We start from the raw sequence: 17,184 nt of genomic DNA on the forward strand, positions 1-17,184 counted from the left end.
CCCCCTCACTGGGGAGCGATGCGTTGGGCTAAAAACTGCCCAAACTGTCAAAAGCGGCCGTCGCTCACTTTGCACAATCGCGAAAGTGTGTCAGTCCTCCACCTTAGCCCGACCGGAAGCCAATCACCAGCAAGAATCTTGTGTTGATATTTTGTTACCCCCCCCCTCACTGGGGAGCGATGCGTTGGGCTAAAAACTGCCCAAACTGTCAAAAGCGGCCGTCGCTCACTTTGCACAATCGCGAAAGTGTGTCAGTCCTCCACCTTAGCCCGACCGGAAGCCAATCACCAGCAAGAATCTTGTGTTGATATTTTGTTTGGAAGCAGGAGGAGTCAGACGGCCGAACTGGGAGTGTTTACCTTTAAGAACGGCCTGGCAGAGAAACGGCATTTCTTCTCCAGTGTTAAGTGAATGGCTACATTCTGATATATGACAAGATGGGCTACGCAGAGCAGGGCAGCTTACGACACGAATAATAATAAAGCGCATGAACAGCCACTAGTTAAGCAATAAAACACATAAAAAACACCAGTTCAAAATGGAGTGAATTAAACCTGCCAGTAGCTGGAAGACCTGAAAACAATCAAATGCTGTCATGAAAATGATCTTCAGCTGCCTCCTAAAGAGCGAAACAGAAGGCGAGGGTACCAGACGCACCTCCCTGGGGAGGTTGCTCCATAATCGTGGGGCGGCCACCAAAAAGGCCCCGTCTCACATACCCACCAGATGAGCTTCTTCGGTCAAGGTCACCTCCTGACCCTAGTTCCTGGGCCGGAATGCATTTGCATTTGTCTAAATATCTGCACCCACTGGAGAGCAGCAGGTGAAAAGTGCCACAGCGAATCGAATACCTGGAAGAGAAGACTCTGCTGGCATGTTTCTGGATCCCGTTGCTTGGTCACTGAAAGGAGAGGGGAGAAAGAACTGCTGTGAAGGGCGGCACAACCTTGCTGTATCCGGCGCTCACCATGCACCAGGGGCTCTGCATGAAACCCAGCTCCCTGAGAAGCTGAACTTAAAAAAGAAAGCAAGATCCTAGTCCCTGTGGCCAATGAGCAGCAGCTGGAAGTGCAAGGCCAGGACCTGCAGGAATAAGATGCTCAGTTCTTGGGGACCAGGTTTCAGGGACTGCCCCACCCAGAATAAATCATGCATGGACATGGGCATTTGCATAATTCGTAGGGATTGCAGAATTCACACGGTGCTTTTCGTTACCTCCCTGCCGTGCCCCAAACCCCCCAGCCAGGGTCATAACGAGGTCTAGTGTCCTATGACTCGAAGGGCAGGTAAGAATCTCCTGGTGATTCCCGGCCCCAAAGATATCCGGCTGGCCTCGATCAGGGCCGGGGATTTCTCAGGCTTGGCCCCAGCCTGGCGGAACTCTCTGTCGAACGACATCCGTGCCCTGTCTGACCTATTAAAGTTCCGCAGGGCATGCAAGGCAGAGGTGTTCCGCCAGGCCTTCGGTGGAGGCCAGCGACGGTTCCTCTACAACTTCCCAGCACCCTCCCCTCCCCTTATGAAAATCTGAATGCTAAAAATCCGTACGTGAAATATGCCATCTTCTTAAAGCGCTTAAATACCTATGCCGAATGTTTTAATCTGGAGTTCTGTCGTTTTAACTGGTTTCGACATTTGTATTGGATGTTATGTTGTTGTAAACCGCCCTGAGCCCCGCGCGCAAGTGGGGAAGGGCGGTTAAGAAACCAAAATATGTTCTGGTCAAGCTTCAGGAGACTTTCCAAAGAGGTAAGTGATCTATTGAGATTTGAGTGAGTTGTCAGTGAGTTGATAAGGTGAGTGACTTGTACATACTCGAACCATGGTAATGGACTACAGCAAAATGTTATTGGGGAAAAAAACCCAAATTAAATAAACAAATAAAGCAAGCGCTGGCTCCCACTAGACAGAGAAGGCCCAAACGTGCGAACCAAAGACCCAAGAAAGAGCAGCCTGGCTGCCTGCTACCTTTGTAACCCGGCCGGCCGATTTTCACAAACTTCTTCACTTCGACTTTCACTTTTTCGGGGGCGGGCTGGGCCGGGGCTTCTTTGGCTTCCTTGGCAGCTCTCCGAGCTCTGGGGGAGGGGGGAAAGAAAGGAGGTGGGGGAAAGCGGGTTGTGAGTGGATGCCCCCACCGGGAGAAGAGGCTGAATCACTGCAGAGGGCTGTCTACTAGAGAGCAAGGGCAGGGCAGGGCAGGAGGATCTGAGAGAACCAGTTTCGGATCCCCACTTGTGCCTTGGAAGCTTGCTGGATGCCCTCTCTCGGCCTAACCTACCTCACAGGGTTATTGTGAGGATAAAATGGGGGAGAGAAGGAGGTCAGCTGTTTAGGGTCCCTGTGGAGAGAGAGGTGGGTGCAAACGAAGCAGATGAATAAGTAAATGCTAGATGGGGGTGAGGAGGCAGAGCAGAGCCAGCCCTGGCGTAGTGGTCGGGAGGGCTGGACCTGGTTCGAATCCTCACGGTGCCATGGAGGTATGCTGGGTGACCATGGGCCCGTCACGCACACTCCACCAACCTGCCTCACAGGGCTGTTGTTGCGAAGACAAAATGGAGAATGATGTTGTGAGCTGCTTTGTGGGGGGGGGGAGGAGATGAAGAAGAAGAGGGGGAGGAGACTGGATTTATACCCCGCCCTTCACTACCGGAAGGCGTCTCAGAGCGGCTTACAATCTCCTTTCCCTCCCCCTCCCCACAACAGACACCCTGTGAGGTAGGTGGGGCTGAGAGAGAGCTCTTTCGAGGACTGCCCTTGAGAGTACGGCTCGGAATGAACTTGTGACTGATCGAAGGTCACACCAGCAGCCGCACGTGGAGGAGAAGTGGGGAAATCAAACCCGGTTCTCCCAGATTAGAGTCCGCGCACTTCACCACGACACCAACATTTTTCCTGGGGGCCCACTGAGAGTTTTTAGAAAATGAGCTGGGCCAGGCGGGGGCTTGGGCCCAGCAAGGCTTCTGATTGGACCACTGGAGAGCTGATTAGCCGGGCAGATTAAAAAAAAAAACACACGTTGCTTTTGCCGCAGCCACCATCGCAGCACAAGGCTCTCCACCGCGCGGCTGAAGGTAGGCTGCGGCAGACATACCGTGGGCTGGTTCTACCTCCCGTAGCCGCCATTTTGTGCCACACTGTCCCAAGATTCCAAAGGTGCCTGCAAGGCTCAAAAAGGTAGGGGGGCTCCTGTCCTAAACGCAACCTCTGGCTCATCCAGCAGGTGCTCTTCCTCTGGTCTGGGGTCCCTTCTCCTGAGAAGCTGCCCTGTTATGGCTTCGTTCGTTGGCTACCTCAAGTAATCTTTGGCCGAAATCGTTCTAGAATGAGACTATTTTATAGACTCTCTAACAATTATACGATTTCTATTTTTGTGTAGAATAACTTGGAGAATTTGTGCAGTCACTATCCAGGGCCCGTTATATGAACTTTTAGCAACTGCAAAGCGTATGAGGTAACACCAGTAAAAATGTCCTGGTATTTTTTTAAATTTATTATTATGGATATTTAGTATATGCCTTGGATATCTAATAATCTGGCCGTTTCCTCTTGTTTCGACAATTTCAGAAAGCAGCACCTGGCTCTCTAAAAAAATTTTTTTTAATGCATTCATTTCTGGATGTGTGTTATACAATAGAAATATTGACCACTGAGGAAGGCCCGAAGGGGTCGAAACGCGTATGGTCTATTGGTCGAAAGTTTTACCCATCAATTGGACAAGTATAACTATCAACTCTGAATGTAATAAGCTTTAAGAGTCTGATATTTGGACTATTTCTTTTAATCTCAGGAGTTTCAAGCAGAGCTCTCGGACTAGATCAGTGATGGCGAACCTTTTAGAGACCGAGTGCTCAAACTGCGACCCAAAACCCACTTATTTATCACAAACGGCCGATACGGCAATTTAACCTGAATACTGAGGTTTTACTTTAGAAAAAACCACTCCTACATTAATTTAAGATGATCCAAACAAAGGAAGGAAAGCAATCCCAGATGCTTTCATTTACTTATAATTATTTGGCAGAGAATTCGACACTTTAATGATGGTCTGGGCCTGGCTGGGGCGATGGCACCCGTACCATAGGTTCACCACCACTGGACTAGAGGTTGCCTGGTTTGGAACCTGGGCCCCTCTTGCCGGCACAGCAGATACTCTGCCACCCAACTGTGCACCCTCTGTACCAAAAAGCCTTTGGCAGGGCTGGACGACCGGCCTACCTAGTTCAGTACAGCCTGCGGGCTCTCTGCTGGAGGAAAGGTTTCTCCTTCGCTCCCCTGACCTTTTTAACCAGAGAGGCCACAGACTGAACCCGGGACTCTTTGCGTCACGCCAGCTGTCCTGCTCCCTGCTCCTTCAGAGCCCTCCACCCAGAGGTTTGGCTGCGGTCAAGGCTCCCTCTAAGCTGTGGAGTCAGTTTGGTGTCGTGGTTCAGTGCGCGGACTCTGATCTGGGAGAACCGGGTTCGATTCCCCACTCCTCCACTTGCACCTTTTGGATGACCTTGGGCAAGCCGTAGTTCTGATCAGAGCTGTTCTTGAAAAAAGAGCAGTTTCTGCCAGAGGTCTCTCAGCCCCACCTACCCCACAGGGTGACTGTTGTGGGAAGGGGAAGGGAGATTGTAAGCCGCTCTGAGACACCTTTGGGTAGTGAAGGGTGGGGGATAAATCCAATCTCCTCTTCTCCTTCCTGTGAGCAAAAATTCCACTTTGTGAGTTACTGATATTAAAGTTGCAAGTGAGTGATTTGGTCACTGCTTAAATTAGCTTGCTCTGGAGCCATCCTTCCTGAGCTAAGACAAAAATGTGTGAACCGGAGGCTAAAAAACCGTGAGCTGGCTCACACTAACTCAGCTTAGAGGGAACATTGGCTGCGGTCCATATCCTGACTGTGGAATTTTCTTTGCACCTGGTGTTGAGGGCAGTATTCTCCCCCCTCCCAAGTATAAAACTAGCGTCAGACGTCCAACAATAGCCTTCAGATGAAAACCACGCACAAACGCGCCGCTGTCTGCAGAGAGGTCCAGCTCCCTACCCTCCGCCCGAAACCGGAGGCGGTCTGCGTAGACGGCCTGTTATCAGGCGGGGGAGATGGCCGAGGGGGCCAGGAAACTGTTACTCCTGAGACAGAAACAAGGTCACGTCCTGCCAGAGAGGCCTCCTTGTCGATTTGGGGGCGGGATGTGCTTCCAGACATTCCCTGCTTCTTGGAAAAGCTGGGGAGGTGGGGGAATGGAGAGCTTCCGAGCCACTGTTAACTGCCTTCTAAGGTTTCCAGAAAGCGTTTGAGAGACGGAGCTTTTTCGGTGGTAGCTCCCCAGTTGCCCACTGCCCTCTTCACAGAGATTCTCTTGGTGTCAGCTTATTAGTTTCGGTGCCAAGAGAACATAAGAACATAAGAGATGCCAATGTTGGATCAGGCCAAAGGCCCATCCAGTCCAACACTCTGTATCACACAGTGGCCAGAAATACCAGGTGCCATCAGGAGGTCCAACAGTGGGGCCAGGACATTAGAAGCCCTCCCACTGATGACCCCCCCAAGCACCAAGATGACAGAGCATCCCTTGCCCCAGAGTCCCTATCTATACCTTGTGGCTAATAGCCACTGATGGACCTCTGCTCCATGTGCTTATCTAATTCCCTTTTGAAGCCGTCCATGCTTGTAGCCGCCACCACTTCCTGTGGCAGTGAACAAGCACCAAGAAGGCACGTTGAACCCACATGAAGCTGCTCTACACTGAATCAAAGTCAGTATTGTCTACTCAGAAGAAGGAGAAAAGAGATTGGATTTATACCCCGCCCTTCACTAGCCAAGGGAGTCTCAGAGCGGCTGACAATCTCCTTTCCCCTCCCCGTTCCCACAACAAGACACCCTGTGAGGCAGGTGGGGCTGAGAGAGCTCTGAGAGAAACTGCTCTTTTTCAAGAACAGCTCTGACAGAACTATGGCTTGCCCAAGGTCATCCAGCAGGTGCAAGTGGAGGAGTGGGGAATCAGACCCGGTTCTCCCAGATTAGAGTCTGCGCACTAACTTAACCACTACCCCAAACTGGCTCAGACTGGCAGTGGCTCTCCAGGGTCTCAAACAGAGGTCTTTCACATCACCTCCAACCAGTGGTCCCTCTCAGCTGAGTTAGCGTGAGCTAGCTCACAGTTTTTTAGCCCCCGGCTCACACATTTTTGTCTCAGCTCAGGAAGGATGGCTTCAGAGCAAACGAATGTATGCAGTAGCAAAACTGCTCGCTCACAACTGTAATGCCAGTAGCTCGCAAAGTAGAGTTTTTGCTCACAAGAATCCACAGCTTAGGAGGAGCATTGCCTCCGACATGAGTTTTTCAACTGGAGATGCCGGGGATTGAACCTGGGACCTCCGGCATGCCAAGCAGGGGCTCAGCCACTGATAGGGTTGCCAAGTGAGAACTGAGCCGCAGCGGGGGACTCCCAGCTAGCGGCTGAAGCGCACGTGCGCAAAGCGCACGCGCAACATCCACGTCGCCCAAGAGTGGCGTGGGGGGGCCCGGGGGCGGGGGGCACCATCCGAGGGAAAACCAGTTTTCCCTCGGATGACCATGGCCCCGCCCCCAGCGTGCCCGCGTCACTTCCGGGCGACGTGCACATCGGGGTGGAGTTCCCCCCGGGCCCCAATCCGCCGCCGGCGGGGAACGGGCTTCTGGGGTGGGGGTTTCCCCGCCCCCCGGGGGGACTTGGCAAGCCTAGCCACTGAGCCACAGCCTCTCCCCTTCCCACATTATTCTGCCCAGGCTTCATGTGAGTTTTGTGGTGTCCAGAGGGCAGGAAGCAGATGTCCCATGGTTGCTCTGATTACCTCATCAGATCTTCCTGATCGTCGTTTTGGCACTGGGCCAGTTTTGTATCCTGGCCTTCATGACACTGAATTGGGGCTCTATGTTTTTTGGCATCTGGGGCCTCACTGCTATGGCAGTCCGATGCAGCTCATAAGAACATAAGAGACACCAATATTGGATCAGGCCAAGGGCCCATCCAGTCCAACACTTTGTGTCACACAGTGGCCAGAAATACCAGGTGCCATCAGGAGGTCCAGCAGTGGGGCCAGGACACTAGGAGCCCTCCCACTGTTGCCCCCCCCCCAAGCACCAAGAATACAGAGCATCCCTTGCCCCAGAGCCCCTATCTATACCTTGTGGCTAATAGCCACTGATGGACCTCTGCTCCATATGCTTACCTAATTCCCTTTTGAAGCCCTCCATGCTTGTAGCCGCCGCCACTTCCTGTGGCAGTTAATTCCAAGTGTTCATCACTCTTGGGGTGAAGAAGGATTTCCTTCTATCCGTTCTAACCTGGCTGCTCAGCAATTTCATTGAGTGCCCACGAGTTCTTGTATTGTGAGAAAAGGGAGAAAAGTACCTCTTTCTCTACCTGCTCTATCCCATGCATAATCTCTAAGCTCTAACGTCTGCAGTTTCACAAGTTGCATTGGTGAAGTCTGATGGCTTCTGGCGTATTTCAGGGGGATTCTAGTGCCTGTGTAATGCTATGGTAAGCCACTTTGGGCATTTACGCGAACCAGCAAATGAATGCAAAAGAGACGCCTGGAGGGGAAACTGAGGCAAGGAAATAAGCAATGTTTTTAAGAGAAGGCAAAGAAAGAAAATAAACTCAAGGAAGTGGTGTGGTGTGGTCTGCTACATTTAGACTTTTTAAAAAAAGGGACTGAGCAAATTTGGTCGTGGAGAGGTCTAGCGAGAGGTATGTGCCGCAGTGGAGTCAGCATTACTAGAGGGAGTGTACCTGTCACTGCTGGAGGCAGACAGAGCATGGCTGTTGTACCACAGACCACCTGGGACCTTCCCACTGACCACGGTTGGGAGACCAGATGGTTACTTTACACGGACCTTACTGATCTTGCTGAAACGCAGGGTTGCACCTTCAGAAGGCCTAGCTCGGATACGTGAAGTTTTAATGTTTTAGTTTTAAATTTTATTGTATATATTGAAATGCTGTGACCCGCCCTGAGCCCGTTTACGGGATGGGTGGGACATAAATGTAATAAATAAATAAATAAATACATAAGGTGAAGTCTGCTCCTCAAGCAGCTAACTCAATGTTACTGCAAGCTTTCCCAGAGGTGCTACCGTTACTCAGCCCTCTGAAGTTCATTGCAGGTATATGAACCGCAGTTAGGTGCACTGAAGTGCATTATATAGATTTAGGGTTGTTGTTTTTAAAAGTCAACACTTGAAGCTATTGCTTTGCTCCTTGGGCAGATAACTCAATGCTACTGCAAGCTTTCCCAGAGGTGCTACCATTACTCAGCCCTCTGAAGTTCATTGCAGGCATATGAACTGCAGTTAGGTGCACTGAAGAAGAAGAAGAGAAGAGATTGGATTTATACCCCGCCCTTCACTACCCAAAGGTGTCTCAGAGCGGCTTACAAACTCCTTTCCCTTCCCCTCCCCACAGCAGACACCCTGTGAGGTGGGTGGGGCTGAGAGAGAAGAAGAGATTGGATTTATACCCCGCCCTTCACTTGGAGTCTCAGAGCGGCTTACAAACTCCTTCCCCTCCCCCTCCCCACAACAGACACCCTGTGAGGTAGGTGGGGCTGAGAGAACTCTGACACAAACTGCTCTTTTTCAAGGACAGCTGTGCCAGAGCTTGTGACTGACCCAAGGCCACATCAGCAGGTGCAAGTGGAGGAGTGGGGAATCAAACCCGGTTCTCCCAGATTAGAGTCCGCGCACTTAACCACGACACCAAACTGGCTCTCTGAAGTGCATTATATAGATTTAGGGTTGTTGTTTTTAAAGTCAACCCTTGAAGCTATTGCTTTGCTCCTTGGGCAGATAACTCAATGCTACTGCAAGCTTTCCCAGAGGTGCTACCGTAACTCAGCCCTCTGAAGTTCATTGCAGGTATATGAACCGCAGTTAGGTGCACTGAAGTGCATTATATAGATTTAGGGTTGTTGTTTTTAAAGTCAACACTTGAAGCTATTGCTTTGCTCCTTGGGCAGATAACTCAATGCTACTGCAAGCTTTCCCAGAGGTGCTACCGTTACTCAGCCCTCTGAAGTTCATTGTAGGTATATGAACCGCAGTTAGGTGCACTGAAGTGCATTATATAGATTTAGGGTTGTAGTTTTTAAAGTCAACACTTGAAGCTATTGCTTTGCTCCTTGGGCTACCGTTACTCAGCCCTCTGATGTTCACTGCAGGTAAATGAACTGCAGCTGGGTGCACTGAAGTGAATAAGATTTAGTGTTGTTGTTGTTGTTTTTTTAAAGTCAACGCTTGAAGCTATTGCTTCGCTCCTTTCCTCATATGCATGTTTGGAGTTGGGCCGACGACTATTTCAGCTTTCTTTAAAAACTTTACAGCCACCTGGCTCAGAACAAGGGGGAAAAAGTTATTTCGCAAGCAAAGGACTCCATGCCCTGTGATCCATTTTGCAAGCAGAGAGAGGCAGAATGAGCAGGGACGGGTAACTATGCTGGCGGGCTTGAGACTTACAAATTGGTCTGGTGCTTTTTCCCCTGGGTATGTGCCAGGTAGCTTCCCTGCAGAAACAGAAAAGGGAGGACAAAATTAATGGCAGCTCCAAAGAGCAGGCGGGGCTGGGAAGGGCCCAGAGGGACAAAAGCAGACACTCACCTCATTGTTGTGCAGTGTCAGGCAAAGCTTGCATTCGTAAGAGCCCAAGTGATTTTTCATAAAATAGGGATCCTGAAAGGGAAATCAGAAGGAATATTTATTTCGTGTCATCCAATCCCAGCACTTAACAGGTTTCCAAAATGGTGAAGAAATCAACACATTTAAAAACAGGAGAATCTAACAACTGTACTATTGGAATCGTTTCCAGAATCTAACAGCAGCGGCATAAAAACTAAAAAGTTAAAAACCACATCTAATTAAAAAAAAACCCAGACAAGAGTCAACAAAAAGGCTGGGGGTAACCCCCCCCCCCAACAAACTAAAACTTTGAAAAATCGTTAGGTTGCAGCCCACGCTCCCTCTAAGCTGTGGAGTCTTGTGGGCAAAAATTCTCTGAGCTCCTGGCATTCAAGCTGGGAGCGAGCGATTGGGCTGCTGCATCAATTAGTTTGCTCTGGAGCCGTCCTTCCTGAGCGAAGACGAGAACGTATGAGCCGGAGGCTAAAGAACTGTGAGCTGGCTCACACTAATTGGGCTTAGAGGGAGCACTGGTTGGGGGGACAGGTGGAGGATGAAAGAGAAGGTATTTCTGAAAACAAGGTGACACACAACAGAGAAGGCCCCGTCATTGGTGGGAAAGCAGCCCCTCCTTCGCCCTGGATGGGGAGGAACCCTAAGCACAGCCTCTGGGGCTAATTGCCATTTTAGGGGCAGGCTTGTCTGAGAGCAGGCAGGGGTCACCTTCAATGCTCCCTCTAACCTGTGGAGTCTCGTGAGCAAAAATCCTACTTTGTGAGCTCCTGGCATTAAAGCTGTGAGCGAGCAATTTGGGTACTGCATCAATTAGTTTCCTCTGGAGCAATGTTCCCTCTAAGCTGTGGAGTCTTGTGAGCAAAAATTCTACTTTGTGAGCTACTGGCATCTAAGTTGTGAGTGAGCGGTTTGGCTGCTGCATAAATTAGGTTACTCAGGAGCCATCCTTCCTGAGCGAAGACAAAAATGTGTGAGCCAGAGGCTAAAAAACTGTGAGCTAGCTCACACTAACTCAGCTTAGAGGGAACACTGCTCTGGAGCCATCCTTCCTGAGCCAAGACAAAAATTTGTGAGCCGGAGGCTAAAAAACGGTGAGCTGGCTCACACTAACTCAGCTTAGAGGGAACACTGCTCTGGAGCCATCCTTCCTGAGCCAAGACAAAAATGTGTGAGCCGGAGGCTAAAAAACTGTGAGCTAGCTCACACTAACTCAGCTTAGAGGGAACACTGCTCTGGAGCCATCCTTCCTGAGCCAAGACAAAAATGTGTGAGCCGGAGTCTAAAAAACGGTGAGCTGGCTCACACTAACTCAGCTTAGAGGGAACACTGCTATGGAGCCCTCCTTCCTGAGCCAAGACAAAAATTTGTGAGCCGGAGGCTAAAAAACGGTGAGCTGGCTCACACTAACTCAGCTTAGAGGGAACACTGCTCTGGAGCCCTCCTTCCTGAGCCAAGACAAAAATGTGTGAGCCGGAGTCTAAAAGACTGTGAGCTAGCTCACACTAACTCAGCTTAGAGGGAACACTGGATGGATGGCAGGTTTCAGAATTCCACTTCCACAAGTGCCAGAATTAAAACAGACAAAACAGTCTAAAACCATAAAACAATACAGCACAACAGCAAAGTGTCAGTGCAAGATGGGGCAGAACTTCCTCAAATGGCATTGGTCCCACAACCTGTCAGCACCCTCTCCTTCCAGGGTCACCTCGCACCCAGATGGAACCACGTATTCATGGTAGTGGTGCGATGCTGCAAATGTATCGGTGGTGGGATTGAAGTGGCGGCGGCTCCTACTTGAAAGCCCGGCGGAAGAGCTCCGTCTTACAGGCCCTGCGGAACTGAGAAAGGTCCCGCAGGGCCCGGATCTCCTCCGGGAGCTCCTTCCACCAGGTGGGAGCCGCCACCGAATACTGCTCACACTAACTCAGCTTAGAGGGAACACTGGTCACCTTGAGGGACCCCAACCTCAGACTGTTCAGGTGAGAACCAGCACCTCAGTTGGGTCCCGAAACAAGCTGCCAACTCTGGCAAGGCAACTTCACCAAGACCTGCTCACAACCTCGCTGCTGCATTTGGAACCAGCCCAAGTTTCCAAGTTGCCTTCGAGCTGCCACTGCCAGCTGGGAGCCAGCTCCTTCAGCCTGCCACGCCAACACCCCCTTCCCCCCTAGGTTGCCACCAAAAGGGATGGCTCAGATCTGGCCCAAATGCCTCTAGCTGCCAATCAATGTTCCCTCTAAGCTATGGAGCCTAGTGAGCAAAAATTCTACTTTGTGAGCTACTGGCATTAAAATTGTGAGCAAGCAATTTGTCTGCTGCATAAATTAGTTGGCTCTGGAGCCCTCCTTCCTGAGCAGAGACAAAAATCTGTGAGCTGGAGGCTAAAAAACTGTGAGCTAGCTCACACTAACTCAGCTTAGAGGGAACACTGCTGCCAATTCCTCACCCATACGGAAAAGGAATTATTTTTTCAAGCAGATTCACGTAACAGTCAGTCTCATTTTGTTTGCCGTCTGGGTTCCCGTTCTAGATTATTTGATTCGGCAGGAAGAAATCCCGAGCGAAGTCAGAGATCTTTAGCGATGGCAGAAGAAATTAGTTAAATTGTCTGTGGTTGTTAAAATCATATGTTTCTATCACACAACTTTGAAACCGCTGAAAATCTTGTCAACACCTGCAAATTTTGGAAGTTATACTGTTTTTATGTATTTGTAGAATAAAAATTTTAAAATGTGTTTTTTTTTAAAGGAATTATTGTTCTGGTATTTCTTAGTCATTACAGCTGATACTTTTTATTGAATTTCTACAAGCTGTACTTCATTGATGATTTGGTGTACATATCAGGTTGATTTTAGAGCTCTGGGATGTTGAAGGGTCTATGCACAGAAAATGAAAACACAAAAAAAACCCAGACGGGCTGGGATACAAAACTAGATTTTCCTCCTCCTGTAGGATCAGTGGGCTGCAACTGATGCTTCCTGTCTACAGACAATTGCTTCCTGGCTTCCTTCCACCATACAAGAAACCCACCTTGTTGATATCGATCGTTTCCAGGGCCAGCTGCCTTAGCCTCTCTCTGCGATCTCGGTTGCTCTCCGAGGCTGAGGCGACTCCTCCACTTCCCGTTTTACCTCCCGGACGGTGCTGAAAATCCATAGCTGACGCTCTTGTGCTTCAGTGTTACCAAGGAGAAAAGACTGAGTAGGGGACAAAGAGAGAGAGAGAGAGAGACAGAGAGAGAGGTGTTTAAGCCACCCAGCTCACACAGAGCCAGTTTTAAATTAAGAATATGAGAACAACCCTCCTAGATCAGACTATATTTCATTTATTTATTTATTTATTTTACTCTGGTCATTTACAGTCTACCTCTTCTGCTAAGACTCCAGGCAGAGCACATAGTGTTAATCAAGTACAATCAACAGGACAGGATGTTCAACAAGCGATACAATAGAAATCTAAAAGCAAACAGATCTAAAAACAAACAAACAGAAATCTCAAACAGAAGTGGGAACAAAGCATGAGCTTTTAAACATGCTACGTTAAGCGGTGTAGAAATGACCTAGTCTGGAAAATACAGTGTTAGGTAGAAGGAGACAAAGACGATGAAGACGAAGAAGAAGGGATTGGATTTACACCCCGCCCTTCACTCAGAGCGGCTTACAAACTCCTTCCGTTCCCCTCACCACAACAGACACCCTGTGAGGCTGAGACAGTTCTTTCGAGAACTGCTTGCGAGAGAACAGCTCTGAGAGAACTTGGAACTGACCCAAGGTCACACCAGCAGCTGCATGTGGAAAAGTAGGGAATCGAACCCCGTTCTCCCAGATTACAGTGCTGCAGGTCACGGTCCCTGTCCCTTTACCAAGGCAGCTTTCTGACGGTTTCGTTGCGGGACAGTTCTGTTGAACTTGTGCGGAAGCCCACCTGAATGATTCTGCTTGGTGTGGTTTGCAGAAAGCCAGGAGAGCGGGAGCCTTCCTGCCCTTGTCACAACACTTGAATGCACGAGTACGGGCGGTTACCGATTTTGCCCATTAGCAGGAGGGTACCTGCAAAAGGCCCTGCTGGGATGAGTGAAGTGGGCGTGGCAGAGCATAGGGGGAGAGAGGTGGTCCGGCAGGTAAGAGAGACCAAGGCCAGCAGGGCTTTGCACGTAATACTCTCGTCCAGACTAGCTCTAGTCCAGCATCCCGTTTCTCCCAGGGGCCAACCAAAAACCTGGCCAACAAGCTGCCTCCCGGCCCAGGTATTCCGAGGTTCTCTCCAGTCACCATGGCTAGTAGCCATGATTGAAATTTCCTCCATGAATTTGCTTGGTCCCCTGCTAAAGCTACATTTTAGAAAAGAAAGGACTAAGGGGGTGGGGAAACATGATAGAGGTTTATAGATTTATGCATGGGGTGGAGAGAGTTGACAAGGGGAACAACTTTCTCCCCCTCTCCCAAAATACTAGAACTCGAGGGCACTCAGTGAAGCTGGTGGGCAGTAGGTTCAGGACACACAAAAGGAAATACTACTTTACGCAGAGAGTGATTAAAATGTGGACTTTGCTGCCAGAGGATGTTGTGATGGCCACAGGAATAAACAGCTTTAAAGACGGATTAGATAGATTCATGGAGGGTAGGTCCAACAGTGGCTATTACCCATGGTGGCTGAGGGGAACCTCCGCATTCAGAGGCACTAATCCTGTGATTCCCAGAGCCAGGAGGCAACTTCAGGGGAAGGCCTCGGCCTCTATGCCCTGTTGCTGGTTGTCCAGAGGAACTGGTTGGCCACTGTGTGAGACAGGATGCTGGACTAGATGGACCACTGGTCTGATCCAGTGGGGCTTTTCTGATGTTCTTATCAGGGGAAGGCCTCGGCCTCTATGTCCTGTTGCTGGCCATCCAGAGGAACTGGTTGGCCACTGTGTGAGGCAGGATGCAGATGACTTCCGGTTTAGGCACTCTGATGGCGGACGCGTCTCTCGGGACCTCCTGAGGATGCGATCCGTGAACCAGCGGATGTAAAGGGGGTGCGATTGTGTGCACCCTCCTGGAGCTCTTGCGAGGGGTTCCTAGCCACGGGACGCTAAGGGTCGCCTCTTCCCCAGCACGCTGCTGGTGGATTGAGGCGTCCCGATGTCCCGACGGTCTTGTCGCTGTGTTCCAGTACTGGAAGCAGAGACACACACCGGGACAAGCAAGTGGAGGTTGGGGGTTTTAAACGACTGATGGCGAGAGGAACTGGTTGGCCACTGTGTGAGACAGGATGCTGGACTAGATGAACCACTGGTCTGATCCAGCAGGGCTCTTCTTATCTTCTCTTATGTTCTTATGTACGCCAGTGCCCATCATTAAGTCTGCTGGCAGAGAATGCCACAAGTTACTTATCCATTGAGTAAAGAAATGCTCTCTATTGTCTGTTCTGACAATACTGCCCATCAACTTAATTGGATGACTTCAGTTCTAGTGCTATGGGAGAAGGGGGGAAAAAGCTCTCTCCACTTCTCCACTCCACACATAATTTGAGAAGCCTCTAACACATTCCCCCTTGTCACCCTTTTTCTAAACAGTAGGGATTCTTTCCCCCTCATGGATCACTGCCTTGTCGTGGCGAGGGGGCTTGAGCAGTTCAATGAAGCTGTGGGCTATGCCGTGAAGGGCCACCCAAGACGGACAGGCCACAGCAGAGAACTCAGACCAAGTGTGATCCACTGGAGAAGGAAATGGCAACCCACTCCAGTATCTTTGCCAAGAAAACCCCATGGACAGTAACAAAAGGCTAAAAGATATGACGCCGGAAGATGAGCCCCTCAGGCCAGAAGGTGTCCATTTGTTGTGAGATATTTGGATGTGGGTGTGTGGCTGTACGTGCCCTGTGAAAGCGTGTTTACCCATGTCACCCACACTCTCCCTCCCCAGTTCGTGTGTGTCTCCTGAGTGTTGCCCCTTACCAAAGGCATAGGTGTAAGCTTGGAAATCACTAGGTCTCTTCTTAAAATAAGACTAATATTTATTAAAAGGAACATTCAAAGATTTTTCTGGCAAGATGACCGCAAGACGCTATGTCAGCCTGCCACACACACAGTAGAATCCTATTTTCCTAAACATTGATAGAATACACACAGAAAAATAAACATACAGCAAAGTTTTCCCCACCCCATGCATGCGCGGCCTAAGAGGCGACTCTACACATGGACATCACCAGATGGGCAACACCGAAATCAGATTGACTATATAATTTGCAGTCAAAGATGGAGAAGCTCTATCCAGTCAGTAAAAACAAGACCTGGAGCTGACTGTGGTTCAGATCATGAGCTACTCATTGCAAAATTCAGACTTAAACTGAAGAAAATTGGGAAAACCACGAGGCCATTCAGGTTTGACCTAGATCGCATCCCTGATGAATATACAGTAGAGGTGAAGAATAGATTCAAGGGTCTGGATTTGATAGATAGAGTGCCTGAAGAACTATGGACAGAGGTTCGTGACATCGTACAGGAGGCAGCAATCACCACCATCCCAAAGAAAAAGAAATGTAAGAAAGCAAAGTGGCTTTCTGATGAGGCTTTACAAATAGCAGAGGAAAGAAGGAAAGCGAAAGGCAAAGGCGAAAAGGAAAGATTTACCCAACTGAACGCAGATTTCCAGAGAACAGCAAGGAGAGATAAGGAGGCCTTCCTGAATGAACAGTGCAAAGTAATAGAAGAAAACAATAGAATGGGAAGGACTAGAGATCTCTTCAAGAAAATTGGAGAAATCAAGGGAGCGTTCCATGCAAAGCTGGCCATGATAAAGGACAAAAACGGTAGGGACCTAACAGAAGCAGAAGAGATTAGGAAAAGATGGCAAGAATACACAGAAGAACTATACAAGAAAGACCTCGATGTCCTTGACAACCACGACGGTATAATCACTGACCTCGAGCCAGACATCCTGGAATGTGAAGTTAAATGGGCCTTAGAAAGCATTACTAACAACAAAGCTAGTGGAGGTGATGGTATTCCAGCTGAGCTATTCAAAGTCTTAGAAGATGATGCTGTTAAAGTTCTGCACTCCATTTGCCAGCAAATTTGGAAAACGCAACAGTGGCCACAGGATTGGAAAAGATCAGTATACATTCCAATCCCAAAGAAGGGCAATGCCAAGGAATGTTCAAACTATCGCACAATTGCACTCATATCACACGCTAGCAAGGTCATGCTCAAGATCCTACAAGCTAGGCTTCAACAGTACGTGGATAGAGAACTACCAGAAGTACAAGCTGGGTTTCGAAGAGGTAGAGGAACTAGAGATCAAATTGCCAACATTCGCTGGATTATGGAGAAAGCAAGAGAGTACCAGAAAAATATCTACTTCTGCTTCATTGACTATGCTAAAGCTTTTGACTGTGTGGATCACAACAAACTATGGCAGGTCCTTAAAGAGATGGGAGTACCAGACCACCTCACATGTCTCTTGAGAAACCTGTATAAGGGCCAAGAAGCGACAGTTAGAACCGGATACGGAACAACTGATTGGTTCAGCATAGGAAAAGGAGTA

General features: G+C 49.4%; 1 protein-coding gene across 1 annotated transcript in view; it reads right to left on the reverse strand.

The window, feature by feature from the left end:
- The window catches only part of SF3A2 (splicing factor 3a subunit 2), a 28,994-nt gene that overhangs the window by 8,529 nt on the left and 3,281 nt on the right, over positions 1-17,184 (reverse strand). Inside the window, 5 exon segments of the mRNA XM_015425066.1 lie at positions 852-901; positions 1,969-2,078; positions 9,488-9,534; positions 9,629-9,700; positions 12,692-12,858. Coding sequence (XP_015280552.1) covers positions 852-901; positions 1,969-2,078; positions 9,488-9,534; positions 9,629-9,700; positions 12,692-12,817 — 405 coding nt within the window. The 5' untranslated portion in view covers positions 12,818-12,858.

Source organism: Gekko japonicus, unplaced genomic scaffold (assembly GCF_001447785.1).
Source record: "Gekko japonicus isolate JY-2015 unplaced genomic scaffold, Gekko_japonicus_V1.1 scaffold2858, whole genome shotgun sequence".
Taxonomy (NCBI): Eukaryota; Metazoa; Chordata; class Lepidosauria; order Squamata; family Gekkonidae; genus Gekko; species Gekko japonicus.